General features: G+C 44.9%; 1 protein-coding gene across 1 annotated transcript in view; it reads left to right on the top strand.

Annotated features, from left to right (window-relative positions):
• Window positions 1-7101: 7101 nt before the first annotated feature.
• ERI3 (ERI1 exoribonuclease family member 3) overlaps window positions 7102-17143 on the top strand; it is a gene marked incomplete at both ends in the record, with an annotated part of 125073 nt that continues 115031 nt past the window's right edge. Inside the window, one exon of the mRNA XM_082003101.1 lies at window positions 7102-7353. Coding sequence (XP_081859227.1) covers window positions 7102-7353 — 252 coding nt within the window. The remainder of the gene's footprint in view (window positions 7354-17143) is intronic.

Raw genomic sequence — 17143 nt, 5'->3', positions numbered from 1 at the left:
TCACTGGTTTTCTGGGCTCACTGAGACTGGGTTGTGTGGAAACCATGGCCCATTGTAGCAGCTACCCTGCTTGAAGCATTTGCCAGTCTACCAGGACAGAGCTTTGGCAGAGCACAGATTTTCGTTTAACACTTCTGGAGTTCATTTGTGAAGATCAGAAGTGACCAGAGAATTGAGCAATGCAAGTGGTGTCTCCCTGAATCCTGATTGAGATTTATTTGGCACTCTTAGGTGTTAACCTTCAAGTTCATTTTTCAGATAATGAAGGTGTGTGGCTGTATAAGTGGTTTGAACAACTGTGGCATTCATGTGTATGAAAATCAAGTAATTATGCATGCTAGATTCCATTAAACAAAGGATGGCCTGCTATGTCTCCTTTCCACTAAATTAGGTCAATATGCAATAGTAGCTTTTACTGACTAGAAGCGTAGTAGCTACAGATCTCTTACCCCTGGCACTGGGAGCTCTGCTGTGGATTGAGAGCACTGAAATGCCATAAATTTCAGAACTTGGTCCAAAGACCAGGGCTGGGAAAATTTGAATGAAAACTGAAGATGTGTTATTTTTTGACAGCGAATGGATTGACCAGCGGAATGAGCTGTCTGAAGGTAGTGGGGAGCCTCCATACTTGATGCAATTCAGGGCCAGAAACTTTTTTGAAAGATGCTCAAGCCTTTGGGCTCAATTCAGGAGTAACTAAGTGGAAACTTTACGGCCAGCATTACATGAGGTTCAGACAGGATGGTCTGATGGGCTTTCTGACTTCAAGTTTTATGTGTTTATGCTGCTAGAGCCAAGATACCTTCTCCATTTCCTGCAAAGTGCCACACCATCCCAGGTGTCTGTATCCTGGTCTGGGTATTTGGTTTGGTGAGTGGCTGAGCTGACCAACAGCTGCCAGCGCCTCATCTCGCTCTCGCTTCTGCCAGTGTGGGCCCATCCTCTCCTTTGATCTTTGGCAGTCATCCAGCCTGGCCCTGAGCTGATTTGTCTCAGTAAACCAGCAGGAAACTATTTTGTTTTAATTGTGTTTTATTCTGGCTACATTAGTCCTTTTATAGGTTCCTGTGGTTGAATTGGCTCACGGAGGGGCAAGACAAGCTTGGGAACTGGTGTAATGTAATCGGCTGGAGAGTAATACTGAGAGGGAAGGACAGGCCTGCCTCTTTTTGGCCTCCCAGAACCATTGACTTGGTTAACACCATTTTGTGTAGCTTCACCCCGGTGCATTTTCTTATGGCTCCCACACAGAGGCAGGAGACTGGACTAGAGGGTTCTTGATCCAATTCGCTGCAACTGTTCTGTTCCTTAACACCAAATCCGCTCTTCTGCTGTGGCTTTCCAGTCTTTGCTGTATGCGTCTCTGTTGTTGCTTCTTTATTTTAATTTTTATTGTTTCCTTCCTCTACATTTTCTCTATGTGACCAGTCCTTTACTGTGTGGAACTTCTTCAGACTCCAGGTTAGACCTGCTTGCCTATCTGCAGTTACTTTTGGAGAAGGTTTAAAAATACACAGCAAAGTCTGTCTTGGGAGACCAGTCAAGGAGCTGACGAAAGTGGGTTGCCTAGCGGAGGTGGCCTAATAAAATTGGAGTGTAATTGTACTATGCATCTTTGGGACAGCTTTTGGATGGTCTGTTCGGACAAGTTTGCGTCTTGCTGATGTGGAGTCTCATGTGGGTTTCACTGTGTTGTCAAGTGAACTGAGATGTGTTTGTTTCCCAGCCTCATAGGGTGTGATAGCCCCAGCAAGTGCTTCCCTAAGTAATCAGCGCCTTCGGCCTTGCTCATTGTGATCTCACAAGCCATCATGTCTGTGATGTCACAATGGAAGAGATTCTGATGCTCTGACATAGCTGACATATCTGGTGGTGCCTTTGACATATCAGCCAAGGAACGCAGCGGGAAGAATGAGCTCAAGAAATGGGAGAGACCTTCCTTAACACGAGAGTGCCCTCCATCCTTTAGCCAACCCTTTCCATATTCACTTATCTCTTCCATAATGGTCGTGTAGAGGGAAGCTGGTGCCAATATAGAGTGAATTATTTTTTTAAATTTAACTACTGAGATACACTATCTCCTGGATTAGTGGTTGCCTGACTTTGCTCCTGTAACCCTCATCCTTCTCTGCTGTTACCCTTACTTGTTGTATTGCATCTAACTCTAGACTGTAAGTTCTTGAGAACAGGGACCTCTTCATCTGTAGGGGGAAGGGGCTGAGCGTGACTGCAGAGTGCTGTAAAAACAAAATGATTGATGCTAAGTTGTATCTGAGCTGATTAATGATGGGACAGCATATAGGTATCCCGTGGCAATGCTTTGGGAAAGTTATGTTACGAATTTTCCAAAATGCAGGCTTGGTTGTCTAGCAGTGCCGGAGACAAACCCAGCCAAAAGTGAAGGGAATACAGCCAAGGAAGTGTACTCAATTCATGTTCAAGGGAAGATACTTGAGGTTAACAAATTAAAGAAGTAAATTTACCTGTCTAAAATTATGTTACATTATTAAAACGGTTCTAAAAACTTTGTGTTTTGTTGTTTGTTTTCCTTTTTTTTTTTTTCCCCAAGTTTGGGTGGTGACAGTGGCTAAGCTGGTTTTGTTCATAGTCTCTTGTTTCCTTCCTTGCAGGCTAGCCAGGTGCTGTCATTTTTGGACTGTAGTTCATCTAATGAAATATTTGGGTTTAGGTTAAGGTTGATTTTAAAAAAAGTGGAGTTATCTCTATTGTTCTTCAGTTACATCTTCACACAACTGAAATATGGGCTCACATTTGGCCTCTTGAGTATGCATTTGAACAGCTACCAAAATGGAAGTCCTGCGTTTTTTGTAACACTGTTCCAGCTGTTGCTAATTGCATGCAATTTTGTTCTACAAGAAACATCTTTATTACCCTATCTTTTTACTCTTTATATTTATGATTTAATAAAATAAGACACTATAACAAAATAAGACAACCCTGAATTACATTTTGGATTGGTTTTGGTTGCTCAAGCTTTGAGTTCAGTTGTCTGTTGGAAGCCAGGAGTCACAGCTGCCCCTACCCAGGCTTTGCATGGGGAATAAACTGAAGCGTATGACTCCCAAAGCTTACTTTTATTTTTTAATTTTTAGTTTGTCCTTTAGAATAGTGTGGGGGAGGGTTATTTGTTTATTTTTTAATACGGTGGAGGGCCATATTGCACTAACAAAGTAATTTAACTTGTAAATGGAAGCTCTCGTAAAACACATAATTTTTTGGGTCACCTCTCCAACCTGAACTTGGGTATTTGTCTTCTTGCTGCCTCCCTACATCAACTTACCAAACTGGACAGTGAAGGGGAATATTTTTGGGTTAAAGGCAAGCTGTTAAGAGTTATGTCTTCTCTTGCTGCCAGGTGATTTTAATTAGATGTGGTTGTAAAATGTAAATATTAATGTTATGTACAAAGAGCCCAGTAAGCTCAACTTTGTAGGCTAGTTTGTCTCACTATTGATGAATTTGAATCCTCGGCAGCTTGCATGGTGCACATCTCTACGTGGCTTTGGGGCTGTCCCGCAGGTGGGGGAGAGCACTTGCAATGCCCTGCTGGTTTTTGTCACCAGTGTACTTCATGTGGCAGGAGTTGCCCATCTTGTTCCTTGCCACTTGTGGTTGCCCCTAAGTGGCTTCCCCAGTGGGAAGCCTGGAGGATGACAGCCACTGGTGCGGATTCTCTGCTTTGTGCTTGGTGGGCGCAAAGCCTATGGCTGGCACCTGCCTTTCTCTTGGCTTTCCTTACTTGCTGGTGATCAAACTGTCATGCTTTAGTATCGTGTGCTTGGACCACTAACAAGCAAGAGCTGCAGACAGCCTGAGCTTGTCTTGTTACCTGCAACTGATATCCAGAGGGTTGTTTTTTAATTATTTTTAAAAGACAGTTGCTGATTGTAGCTGGTGATGTCACATGTGGCACATGCTGCACATAACGTGAACTTTATCTTCCAACCAAAACCCACCAGATGTGGCCGCTTTGCGTGTTATTGGGTGTTGCAAATGTAAAGTGCTGTCACATTTTCCTAGGTCTGTGTACAATCTGTCAAAATAATTCCTGAAGTCCAGCCTCAGTTCATGGTCCCATTACGCTTCATATGTATCTGTGTAAGGAATTGGAGCTGTGTGATATGAAATATTAACCTAGTAGGGTTGAATGCCAGATGTGACAGCTTGCACTGTCTGAGATTATAATCTGACCCTGTGTGCAAAAGAAATATGTATGTGCTGTTTTACGGAGGCTTAGAAATGGAACCAGGGGACATGTGGATTTATATGGGTAGAGTCGGGTTTCTAACTCTTGAAGCGGCGTTGCTTGCATTGTTGTCTGTTGGGAAAAAATATGGGATAATTACTAGTGCTTTGCATTGTCATAGCTGTTATAAATGCTGTACATGGCTTCTAATAAAGTGTGTTTGCTCACCAGCTATCTTGTGCTCCGAGGCATTCTGACCTTGCCAAAGAAGATGATGTGAGGTCTTCCCAGGGCACCTAGAGCAGTGGCTGGGTAAACATGCAGTTAAAACTTCGTTTGGCTGAAGGTGCAGAGTTTGCAGTGCGGTTGCTCTTATTTATGTGCCGCCTGTGTAGGGGAATCAGCATGCGATACCCCGCTCGCACACCTTGGTTCAGAGCACTGCTTCCCTCTGCTACGCGGGAGAGCGGGGAGGCACGCTGATCCTGTTGTTAGACATGAGCCACTTGCAGAAGTTGTTCGTGTAAACAGGCACTAGATGTTGGCTGTTATTTCATTGGGCTGGTGTCCCCCGGTACCTGTGTGACATAGACCTACCGGGGTCTGGAGTGGCACTGCCACGTCCGTGTGGTGACGTGCCTGACTCCTGCCGAGATGGTTGGTTTACTTTTGCTGTGTGGACCGAGTGGCTCGGGGACCTCTGCACCGCTGTGTGTGGTGAGGGCCAGCCTGAAAATTCATGGGGATCATGGCTGATGCCCTAATCTTACCAGTTAAGATGCATTAGAGAAGTACTGATCCTGCTGCGTGTGGGTGGATAATGTATGTTTTATTGCCTGTGTTTGATACAGGGGTTGAAGCCTGTGTGCCTCCCCCACTCCAACTGTGTATTTTACTTTATGCAGTAGGCTAAAGACCAGGGTTTACCACAACTAACTTACAGTCTGTTTTTTTCTGAGATATTGTATTTGCTGTGAAGGGCCTTTAGATTCATAGCCAGTAGCTTGAGGATTTAAAGCACGTATACCTTAAATATCTCTTATCTGAGGCAGGTTAGAATATAACTAGCTTCTATTTGGCTGTAATGCATTTATTAATGACAGTAAAAGCTGTGGATGAAAAGCAATAGATAGAACTGACCCCCTTTAGGATAAATGCAACGTTGGTCTCTTTGTTATGATTTTGTAACTTGAGTTTTCAGTTTTCTCGGTACCTGCTGCCTGGCACACTGCTTTAATAAAGCAAGCAGTCCCCCAAAACGTGAAAGCCACAAGGTAGTGATGCATATATGCCGTGGAATTGGCAGCGTGGGCACTGGCACTGTCTTAAACATGTCAGCTCCTTTGATTTTTGCCTTTCACTCAAAACCTTGGAAAGGGAAGGTTACCAAACGCATGTTTACTCGAAGCACACAACTTGCTCAGCCGCAATTATCTCCTAATCTGGTCCTTCCGAGTTTCTCTGGTCTCGCAGGTAAATACAGATTTAGCCGTTATTCAAGGCATATTATTTACCTCATTAAGTGTGTGTTTTGGCACGTGCATTATTTACCTGACGGACTAACGGATGGGAGAGAGCAAACGCTGTCTTTTGTGCAAACAGCGACTTTGTTCGCGGGCGGTGAGTCCTCCGCTTCGCCGTGCCTGTTTCGGCACCATGTCTCGCGGCGGGCGCTTCCAGCCCTTTACAGTGGAGCAAAAAGTGAGCGCGGGTGTGGGGAGGCTGGGCTCAGAAACCAGGCGGGTCAGTGGCATGTGGTGCGACAGAGCTCTTGCCCAAAGCCACGAACAGTGGGACCAGCTGGGGGGATGGATTTTAAATCTCTGTAGTGAGGTGTGTGTATGTATATAGTTAGAGGGAGTACTCATATCCTTGTTCAAGAGGACTGGGTTGTTGCAATTTGCCTCTTTTGCTATCAGTCGCTGTAACCCAGCTGTAACACCTCATGAACTCTTATCCCAATAAATGTATTAACAGCCCCAAGGCTGGCCCACCTTGGGCAGTGACAGTCCTATCAAATTTTTCCTGCAGCGTTTTAGAAGAAAAAGGGTAGGGGGAACATCCAGACAGTCTTGCATGGATAATGTAATTTATTATATCACATTTGTTAAATAGAAGCATCAGGAGGTGATGGCTGGGTGAGGTATTTCTTTGGGAGGGAGACTGTAACCTATAGAGTCCTGCTTGCATTTTACAGTTCCTGCAGTCCCTGTAGTTCAGGTGTGGGTTTGTTGAACCAATATCCTCCTCCGAGAAATACCTGAAGTAAGAAATCAAGTGTAGCACTAGAATCACATATCTGAGGAACCTCACAGAGAGCAAATGAGAGCTTCCCTGGGGAGGAGCCTTCCAGGCTCCAGGAGCCTTCCACCAGACCGTGTGGATTTGTAATGGAAGTGGGAGGTTTCGGTGCAACTAACAGGCATTTCTGGGCCAAGCTGTTTGGATGAGTTGTAGTGTTGATATGTGTATTGCTGTATTTAATTCCTACCATGTATCCAAAGTTGCATTGTATATGAAAAGATGAAAGGCTGCCTCAGGAATTTCAATGAGGTTTAGATCAGATTTTCAGTGTTTGAGTGGTTTGTGTTGTGTTCTGCTGTAAGGTTCAGCAGGGGTTTGTGATCTGGTGCCTGGAGCCATGACTGTTGCCTGTCTCATAGTTCTTAATTTAGAGCTGTTTGCAGAGCTTAATTTCCAGTTGCCCATGATTCTGGACACCTTAAGCTCAGTCCAAATGTCATCTGTTGTACTTAGAGCAGGTTACTGTGTTTTTGCGATGCTGGAACCTCTACTGGGAAGCACAGAGAGGAGGAGGCCAGCGAAAAGATGAGATGTATGTGTGCATGAGTAACTTGAGTCTGTCTTCAGTTTCAGATGCTTCTGGATGTTCAATGATAGCACTCCTCCATACTGGAGCAGCAAAGTTTCCCCAAAACTTACTTCCAAGGGCAAGACAAGCTGTGTGCTCCCTCCACCCGGCTGGTGTTCTCAAAGGGTACGGTTCCATCATAAGCAGGAAACTGGCGTCCCACGGCTTTGGAGCTTCCATGGCAGCAATGTCGTCCTTCCCTCCACAGAGATATCACTACTTCTTAGTGCTGGATTTTGAGGCTACATGTGATAAACCACAGATTCATCCTCAGGTAAATAGTCAATCCTGTTAATTATCTCCTTGCAAGTTGCTGCTACTGCTGTTCTGAGAGGTGGAAGGAAAAAGCACAGTGCTGGCTCACTCGTTTGCTCTGGTTTGTTCCACTTTCCTTCTATTCCTGGTCCTCCAGGGCTTTTGCCAGTCACCTGCTCTCTCAGGAGCAATGCCAGGACTGTTTGGTGGGAATGAAATGAAGGAGCCTGATTTCCATCAAGGAAGTGACAATTCATGAGTTATCGAAAACCTCTTTAAGTCATGTATGTTTGTCATCTGCGTGAACTGGGGAGGGTCTAAAAATTTTTGGCTGGGAACCTGCATTTAGTAGAGTACTCATGGCAGCCTTGTTTGATTCTGCAAGGAAAAAGGCTGTTGGTAGCCAACAGCTTTAGGAAAAGAATAGTTTGAATGATATGAATATGTGCAACATAATGGTGTGTCTAAGTAGAGAAGAACAATAGTTTGGAGCTATCTGATCTTGCTGAAGTTATCTTGCCTGGGTGTTAACTCTGGAGTGTAATGAGACAGGAGGAGTTCATCTTCAGAGAGATTTTCCACTACCCTACCACTGGAAACATATAGAGATCCAGATGAATTACAGAGGATTTTATCCAGACAGTTCTTCCATAGTAGCATAGAGCATAGTAGTAAATATGTTTTCAGTTGTCAGCAGGATGGGCCTAGGTTTTCCATTTAAATTAGAAAACCATGCTAAAAAGAAAAAAAACAAACTAATATTGGGTTGGTAAGAAATAAACAGAGTTTCTGAGTCTCTAAATTGAACTTGGACTTCTCGCCCTCCTCTGCCGAACAATTGGCATCTTACAGGTATTGCCAGTAATATATTCACTGGGTCAGAATAACTTCCATTTGCTTTGTTTCGAATATACTAAAGGCTAAGTGGTTTTCAGTGTGGTATATCTCATTACTGAAGTGACTTGGTACAGTGTGTTTGTTTCTCAGTACAGCTGTGGTTTCCCTTGGGCTTGTCCTGTCAAAGGGATGCTGCAGGCTGGGATCAAACTTGACTCCTCTCTTCCCCAGTACTGCCTTGGTGGGTGCTGCCTGCCTCTCGTGTTTCTTGAAAAATGGACAGCAAATCCCCTGTTCTTCTGCTGGGTCTTTGTGGGAGGCTGTTGTGGCTCTGCATCTAGTTCTGCTAGCAGGGTCTTAACCGCTCTCCAAGTGAGATGTCAGGCTATTTCCTGCACGCTCCACCTCGGGTGCACAGACCTGTCAAAGCTGTAAATTGGATCTACCTTGTTCCTTTGGATATGGGCTTGGTCTCTGCACATTTTGATGCAAAACCATGATGCATGTGGAGCTAGTTTACAGCTGGCAGTAAAAAGGAGCATGAGTGGAATATGATTACTACTGTTTTAAGGAGCTTTGTCCCCAAGTCCTTGCCAGGGAAAGTAATGGTCTGGGCCAATGCAGATCTGCTATATATTTTGTTGGTGAGATAGCACCTTTAAGGTGGAGATGTTCTTCAGTGGTGTTTTTCCAGTCTGCTGTGTTCAGTGCCTGTCTGCATTGTACTGTGTGTGGAAAGGGTTGTCAGTCCCTCACATCCTCACCAACAAATTAGTTCGACAAATAAAGAAATAGCTCTTGCTACATGGGAATCAGTGTAGCTGGAAAGGCTGAAGGTGCCTGCCAGAATTGGGCAACTTTATAAAATGAGACTTCACTTGATGCCCCTAGCTACATCTTACCTTTTTGCTGACCAGCATGGCTTTTGTCCTCTTCACTGCTGGGCTGTATGTCGTGGTGAGCAAACTGTGCTGTGTATTTCAGTGATGTTTTGTGCAAGGTTTTATATGGCAGGATTTTTCACTGCAGCCATGGCAGACAGGTTTTGGAGGTTTGGTCTGAGGACAGACCTGGGAGCTAGGAATGGTCAGGTGCTGATCTTCACTGTGATCTTGATCCTTTTTATGTTTTTGTTTTAATACCTGGAAAATAGAAGTCTAGATACAATGAAATTCAAATGCATTGGGATTTGACGAGAAGGCTGCATATACAGAGCTAAGCTGTGATCTAGGTTACTTTAAGTGGGTAGGCATAGCTGTAAATTTAGCCAGCTCAGCCTAGAAGTCTTGCAGACTGCACTTGCCACCGTGCAGCATGCTTCACGTTTCTCACTAACTGCTCTTCAAAATATTCTGGCTTCTTTTCTTACCAGAAACTACTGAAAGAGCTATCTTTTTATCTACACTAAGGTATGTGACTACTACATCTGCTCCCCCTCCCACTGTATTTACTTGTGCTCTTCTCCAGCTGGCAGCCTTGCTGCCTTGATCCCTGGGGAAGTCCTTCGTGCTCATTTGGGAACCCTGAAGACTCCTTCATTTCCATTCCCTTTCACACTGCCCAATCTCTCTCTGAGGTCTCATGGTATGGCCTCTGTAATGGGGATCAAGGAGCATCAAGGACAGTGATATTCCCCCGGGAGGCTGTCTGTATCATGGCTCCAGCGGCTGGGAGCGCTGCCTGAGTGCCTTGTGGCCTCTGCCCTTTGTTTTTACCACTTCTGGGGTTGGGCATGGAGGGTCTTTCATGTTCCCTGCCCGGCACCCACAGAGGAATAGTAACATCCTTGCAGTCCTGATTTCTGATGGCTTTCAACAGATACGCTCCTAAATCAAAGTGCGTGTTTATGTACACAAAAAAGCAGCTTAGCTTTATGGGTTTTTGGATGTATTTATGAATAATGAGACCATCCCAGAGAGAAAAGAAGGTGGGGGGTTTAACTGTGGATGGATAGATGGGAAAACCTGAAAGAATAGAGGCACAGTCTGTGTTGTGTAGTGTTTTAGCCAGCCAAAGGTCAGTAGGGGTTGGCAGTAAGGGATGTTTATAGGTGGCCCCTCGCATCTCTTTAAAGCTTACCTTGTGCATTTGGAATTTGATCTGAAGCCCAATGGGGTCAGGTCGTTCTGCAGAGGTTGGTGGACCTTGGACCATGATGGTGGTAGTGTGCTTCATTTTTCAGTTCTAACTCTGACTTTTTTTTTCCTTTACTGTCTGCTAAGAGTTTATAAGTACCTGCCGCTTTTATATGCTGTCAGCCTGTAGAGCCAGGTACATACGGTGCTTTAGCTACACAAGAGAAGACGCATTAATAAGTGAGAGTCTCGCTCTTTTGTCCCTTTGTCCTTGTATACACCAGTGTTTATGATGGTCAGTGCTTTCAGTGCCTGTGCTAAGGAGCTTCCCAAGCTCAGATCTGTGGCTGCCTGTAACCTTATTTTATTAATGCAGCGAGTGAGTGTGCCTCTTTCGGTCAGCAAGCCAAGTATGTTGCCTTCAGCAGAGAGGATGAAAAGCAATAATTTTTTAAAATGTAAAAAGTCTGAAGGTAGAAATCAGATCTGTTCAAAGCTGAATTTGATATTAGGCTTCTGTATAGGATATTAATCTCTACTATAATCTATTAAAGCCACTTAAATGACAACCAAATAAAATTGAAGCTTTGTAAGTGTGCTGCCTAGAAGTGTAAAAGAGTATCAGACCCCTGACCTGGCAGAAGGAGCTGGACCTAGGAGTTGCTAAACTGCTAAACGAACTTTTGGTAATGAAGAAGTTGCTTTGTTTATGTCAGTTTCTTCAGGTACTTGAGTTCAGTGTCTCAGATTCTCTCAAATTTGATAATCAGTTGGGAATTACACATTTGCCTCTTCCAAACTCTCTGTAAGAGGAAGGTATGAAATGTTCAGATCTTCTAATTGCTGAAGGAGGTTGTGACCACAGGCAGAAGAATAAATTGTTTATAGACAAAGTTTTCCATATTCTCTTAAACAGCACATTTTAAATACACAAACATCTTGATACTTTTCTTTAGTGCATCCTACATATTTCAAGTTTATTTAGCATGCATTTTGATTGTTATTTGGGGGAAATTTTTAATTATAACTGCTGTCAGATGAAACTGGACACACTAATAAATACAGAACATCACTCACCATTTCAGTATAAAACCGTAAACACTGAGACTATGAATAAGCATATGTTCAGTTACTAATTTATTTTTAAGTGTATAAACAAATCTGGAGGATCATAGTACATTTCCTGCTTGGCAAAAGCGTATTAACAAATGGGAACCAGTCTTTCTGTAAGATAATATTAAGTACAAATGCATGACAAGGTTAAACTGGGTTCAGGCTGTGTTTCCTTGAGTGCTGGTGTAAAAGAGCATTAAAGGCGTTTTCCCCTGAACCATTCGTCTTGCGGTTCTGGCGGGCAGGTGCAGCTGGAGTGGCTGCAATGATTGCTGCCTCTCCGCTGCCTGTACTGCTCTACCCATGGTCTCGTTCCCATGGCAGGGACAGCTGAATGATGTGTTTATGCTTCTGAGATGCTGTGATTTATAGACTGACCTTGTAATGGGAATGGGTGTTGATTTCCACCAAATTTAGGCTGTAGCAACAGATGTGCAGTCCCTGCCAAGCTCCTTGCTCAGGGTGAGGAGATAGGGGAATAGGCAAGCTGGCTTGGGAACTGTAGCCCAGGCTCAGAGGGCTTTCTAGGAGGAATATGTCCCTGAAATCACAAACTTGCTGTGGGAGGAGGTTATGGAGGGACTGCTGGGAAGCAGGCTGTGAGGCGTCTTCTACGTACTCTTCAAGTGGTGCTCAGTGGAGCCTGTGCCAAGGCAATCCTAGCTGAAGGCAAGGATGGGAATGCAGAAGGTGGCTCACAAAGTAACAGAGATTGTCACAGTCCTACTACCCAGAGATGGATAATGGAGATGTGCCCATGCCTACTGTATTGGGTTTGCATGGCAAGGTTTTGGTAGTGGGAAGGCTACAGGGGTGGCTTCTGTGAGAAGTTGCTAGAAAGTTCCCCTGTGTCCGATAGAGCCAATGCCAGATGACTCCAAGACGGAACTGCTGCTGGCCAAGGCCGAGCCCATCAGCGATGGTGGCAGTGCCTCTGGGGTAACAGAGTTAAGACGGGGAAAACAACTGCTGTGGAACAGCAGCTGGAGAGAGGAGTGAGAATACATGAGAGGAACAGCTCTGCAGTCAGCCAGGCCAGGGAAGGAGGAGGGGCAGGAGGTGCTCCAGGTGCCAGAGCAGAGGTTCCCCAGCAGCTCCTGGGGAAGCCCACGGTGAGGCCGGCTGTGCCCCTGCAGCCCATGGAGCTCCACGGGGGAGCAGATCGCCACCTGCAGCCCGGGGAGGACCCCACACCAGAGCAGGAGGGTGCCTGAAGGAGTCTGTGACCACGTTGGAGGCCTGTGCTGGAGCAGGCTCCTGGTGGGACCTGTGGCCCCATGGAGAGAGGAGCCCAGGCTGGAGCAGGTTTGCTGACAGGGCTTGAAACCCCATGGGGGGACCCAGGCTGGAGCAGTTTGTGAAGAACTGTAGCCCTGTAGGGAAGGACTTATGTTGGAGATGTTGGTGGAGGACTGTTTCCCGTGAGAGGGACCCCACACTGGAGCTGAGGAAGAGTGCAAGGAGTCCTCCCCCTGAGGAGGAAGGAGTGGCAGAGACAATGTGGGACAAACTGACCGCAGCCCCCATTCCCTGTCCCCCTGCACTGTTGGTGGGGAGGAGGGAGAGAATTCGGGAGTAAAGTTAAGCCTGGGAAGAGGGGAGGGAGAAGGTGAAGGTGTTTTTAAGATTTGGTTTTATTTCTTATTATTCTACTCTGGTAATAAATTAATTTTTTCCCCGAATTGGTTTTGCCTATGATGGTAATTGGTGAGTGATCTTTCCCTGTCCTTATCTCGACCCACGAGCCTTTCAATATATTCTCTCTCCCCCGTCCAGCTGAGGAGGGGAGTGACAGAGCAGCTTTGGTGGGCACCTGGTCTCCAGCCAGGGTCAACCCACCACACCTACCTATTCTATCTAGACATTCCTGTGTAGCAGCCCAGTTCTTGCAAGGTTTTTGTGTGGCTGTTAAGCTCAGTGCGTTAGAAATCACCTGCCAGAACCTTTATTAAGGATGATTGTCAATCGCTGTAAAGTGAAGAAATTCAGGCTTGTTTCCCATGGCAACTTTAACTTGGCACTCTTGTGCATAAGTATTACAGTGGAATATTAATCTGCAATTACCTGTCTTCATGCAGCTTAGGCTTGGGTGTAGTTTTAAACACCTATTTCTCAATTCAGCTTCTTACAGTGGTGTTTCTAGAGGAATGCTGTTAAAAATGCCCATAACACAATCACTTAAAGCCTTTTTTCTTTTTTTTTGGTAACTAAAACTAAGTAAAAAATATTTAAATTTCTTTGCCAATTATGGCTTACTTTATACCCTTTATTTAATGAAGCTACATGGCTGCTGTTATGCTGTTCTTTTTATGTCAGAATACTGTCAGTTCCTAGAGTAGCAGGAAATAGTTAATGTAAAAGCTATTTTAGATTATTTTTCTATTTGCATTAACTTTTTGAACAATCTTTTGAAAAAACTTTTTGAGGCCTTGTAGCTAGTTCCTCTGAATGGTTAAAAGTTCTGTGAAGAGCACATGAGTATCCATAGCTCAACGTACTAGAAGGTAGATCTGAAATTAAAGAGATGCCGTTCTTTTTTAATCATATTTTCTGTATGTCATGTGCTTCTTTGCAATTCTGTTGGACTGTTGTGAAATCTTATTTTGACCAATATGGAGAATAACGTCTTTATTTTAAAAGATGTAGAGAAAAGACCAGAGTTTGAGAGGCTTCTGCAGGGTCTGAGACACCAGGTGCGGTGTAACCCTCAAAAGCTGCCTTCTCCTTGGCAGTCATTTTGCCTTGGAGACCTCTCTCATTCTCCCAGTAAGCGGGGACAACCTTGCTGTGACCCATGTGAATCTGACAGGGCAGGTTATGGCTTCAGGCAACAGAATTAGCTGTATTTATTTAAAACCTGATGAGCTAGAGAACATGAAAGGTGACTGAACCCAAATCTCCTGGAGAGCACAACCATGAGACCACCAGGCAAGACATCTGATGTGTGAAGAAAAAAAAAAAAATTCAAAGCAATTTCTTATTTAAAGATATAAACCCAGCATTATTATAGCAACAAGTCTAAAATATCAAGGCACTCGGGTGGCCAATTGCTGCAGTCCTAACCTGACCCAACCTGCTTAGCTTTCAGCTGGTTATTGACAGGCCGATGAGACGACTACTTTAAAGCAATCAGTCATGTTGCCCTTTCCCGCGCAGCGTGCGGAGACCCCACATCAGTTATGCATCGCGGCATGCAATTCCCCACCTGTGCTGTTTGAACACTGTATCCTTAGCTGTGCAAACATTACACATCGTTTAGGTGACAAGTTGCAAAGTTAAGTAGACTTGTTGTTACAGCAGAAAGTAGTTGAGCGGCAGTCACCCTGAAAAGAAAAGATCCAGGCTAGCTCGGGAATGTGCAAGTGTGCTGTATCGTGTTTAAAGGTTTGCTCGCCTCTCCGTAAAGCTGCTGATGAGGGTAACGTGTGCTGCTGGAAATGTTCACACCACGTGTGTTTCTGAAGTGAAGGGAACGGGTGCCACGGGCTTGTACGTTCGCTGCGCTTGTCCTGCCGTGCGCATGGCCCTGTACGGTCGCCGATGATCAGTACGTGCCTGCTGCTGTTTTGTGGGCTCTGAGGCACGGCAGGTATTTTGCATCCCTCCCAGCGTGATGTCAAACCAGGCAGTATTCTTCCATGGTGTTGCATTGTCTAGAGTGCTTCTCAGGCTGCTGTGGTTCCTAGGGAATGGTCTTTGCTGCGCTAAGGTAATCTTCTCTTAATTTTGAACAAAACCTTCCTGGTAAAGAGAAAGTGCAGCTCAGCAATTTTTGGTGAGGACGGCACAGGACATGCCTAAGTCTTGTGTTTTCTTCCCCTTTGTGCCAAGCTGGCTGTGCAGCCATCCCTGTGTTCTCTTTGTCAATCTGTGCGCTTGTTAGCTGGCAAAATAGCTCTTGGTTATGTTACTTAATTCCTCTCAGCCAGGCAGAAATGTGCTGTCACCAGCAGCTAGTTGTGATGTTTGTAAAACCCCGGGTGTTCGTTTACGTGCGCTAGTGTCCCCTTTCTACCCTTCCCAGATGTTTTAGTGTTGCTGGGAACATGGATCGTTTGTGCTGCTCGATATCGGGTGAAGAGGTTGGGTCTTGAAATTATTTGATAATTCTGCAATGAGGACTGCATAGGGTGGTTGCGTGTGGTAGAAAGGAGTAGATGTGAAAAAGGATATAGCGTAGTTGTCATCTTGCAATGGAAAGGTAATATTTGGAAATGTGTGTGTGCTCTTTGTAACCTGGTTTGAGTACTAAACTTCCCCCAAACTGTCAAGCTTCAGTTGTCATTGGCTGTGGTGTTGGAGATTTTCTGGGTGGTTAAATACATGTCAGTAGTGCTTAAAGAAACAAATTGAAATGTTAATGTCTGTTGGTCTGTATTTCTCATCATAGGTGTGGAAAGAGGAGGGAGGTTCTGCCTTATTTGTGAGTCTGGGTGCTGCTGGGAAGATCAAAAGAGCTTTGTGGGTTTTGGCAGGTGAGCTGATTCTGATGTTGAGAGGCGGGAACCAGCCTGAGTGCAAATGACGACCAGAAGTTTTGTTCAAGATGGCAGGATAAAGGTTGTGAGCCAGCTGTTGAGACTTCAGGTACAATGGTATGAAAGAAGTCCCAAAGAGCACAGTGATAAGTTTAGGGGGAAAATGTCATTTGTGAGACATATGTGGATCCTCTGTTTCTTGGCCCTGTAAGAAGGACCTCAGGTGGGGAAGTGTTTCACTTTGGAGTCCATACATTTAAAAAAAAAAAAAAAAATAAAATTGAGACCACTTCAAGAGTGTCCAAAAGAGAAACAGAATGTGACCAGGGGTCTGCAAAACAGAACCTGTGAGTGCAGGCTGGATAGCATTGGGGTTTTGTTTAGTGCAGCAGAGAGAAAGGTATGCCTGATGAGGTCTTCTGTTACAGAAATGAGAAGGGCAGTGTTCTGGCTTCCGTCTGCTGTGGGTAGGAAGAGCAGTCATGAATTTAAACAACAGCAAGAGAAATTCTGATTAGACATTAGGAAAAACTTTCCAATGATAAGACTAATGAAACAGGAGGATGGAGTGCCTGAGGAGCGTGTGAGTCTCTCTTATTGGAGTCTGTAAAAACAGCCTAGACAAAGTCAGAAATGATTTAGGGGGAGGTGATGCTGCCCTGGGGCAGGTGCATGGACTAGATGTCTCTCTTAAAGCTCAAGCTCCTGGAGGCATGTGATTAGATGGGAATTTCAGCCTCTATTAAGGAAAGAGAAATGGTTCCTCACTCTCACAGTTGTAAGGAAGCACCTGAAAATAAGAGCCAGGTTTGATGCCAGTGCAGAACTCAAAATGCAACTCGGAATTTATCTTTGAGGAAATCTGGCCTTTGACATTGGGCTCCAGTGCCTGAGTTTGGGTAGGCAGTGAGGTTCACCTAAGAGCAGGGGGAGGAAGAAACCTTGGATATTCAATGATCGGGCAGCAGAATTTGTCTTCAGATCAGCTTAGCCCAGTGTTTCATCATCTTTCCATATTCCTGCCAGTTCCCTTGTGTTTTGATTTTGATGTGTATTCCCCTTCACACTTTTCCAGGATATAGCAGTTGTTTAAATGTATTAAACTGGGTGCGTGCAAATATGTACTTTAAGCTAGGCAGCGATGGAACAAGAAATTTGGGGTCAGCTGCTTCCCCAAAGACCTTTTGGCAGGGTTAATCAGTACACAGAGTAACTTACAGAAGCGTGGAGAGACTCCTCACCGTGTGTGCAGGTAGGCATCCTTTGGAAAGTCAGCATAGCCCTGATTCAGCAGAAGTCCTGCTGT

This window comes from Phaethon aethereus, assembly GCF_964289735.1.
Source record: "Phaethon aethereus genome assembly, chromosome: 8".
NCBI classification, from domain to species: domain Eukaryota; kingdom Metazoa; phylum Chordata; class Aves; order Phaethontiformes; family Phaethontidae; genus Phaethon; species Phaethon aethereus.
The sequence above is the reverse complement of the archived record's forward strand: the minus strand, read 5'-3'. Positions and strand labels throughout refer to the sequence as shown.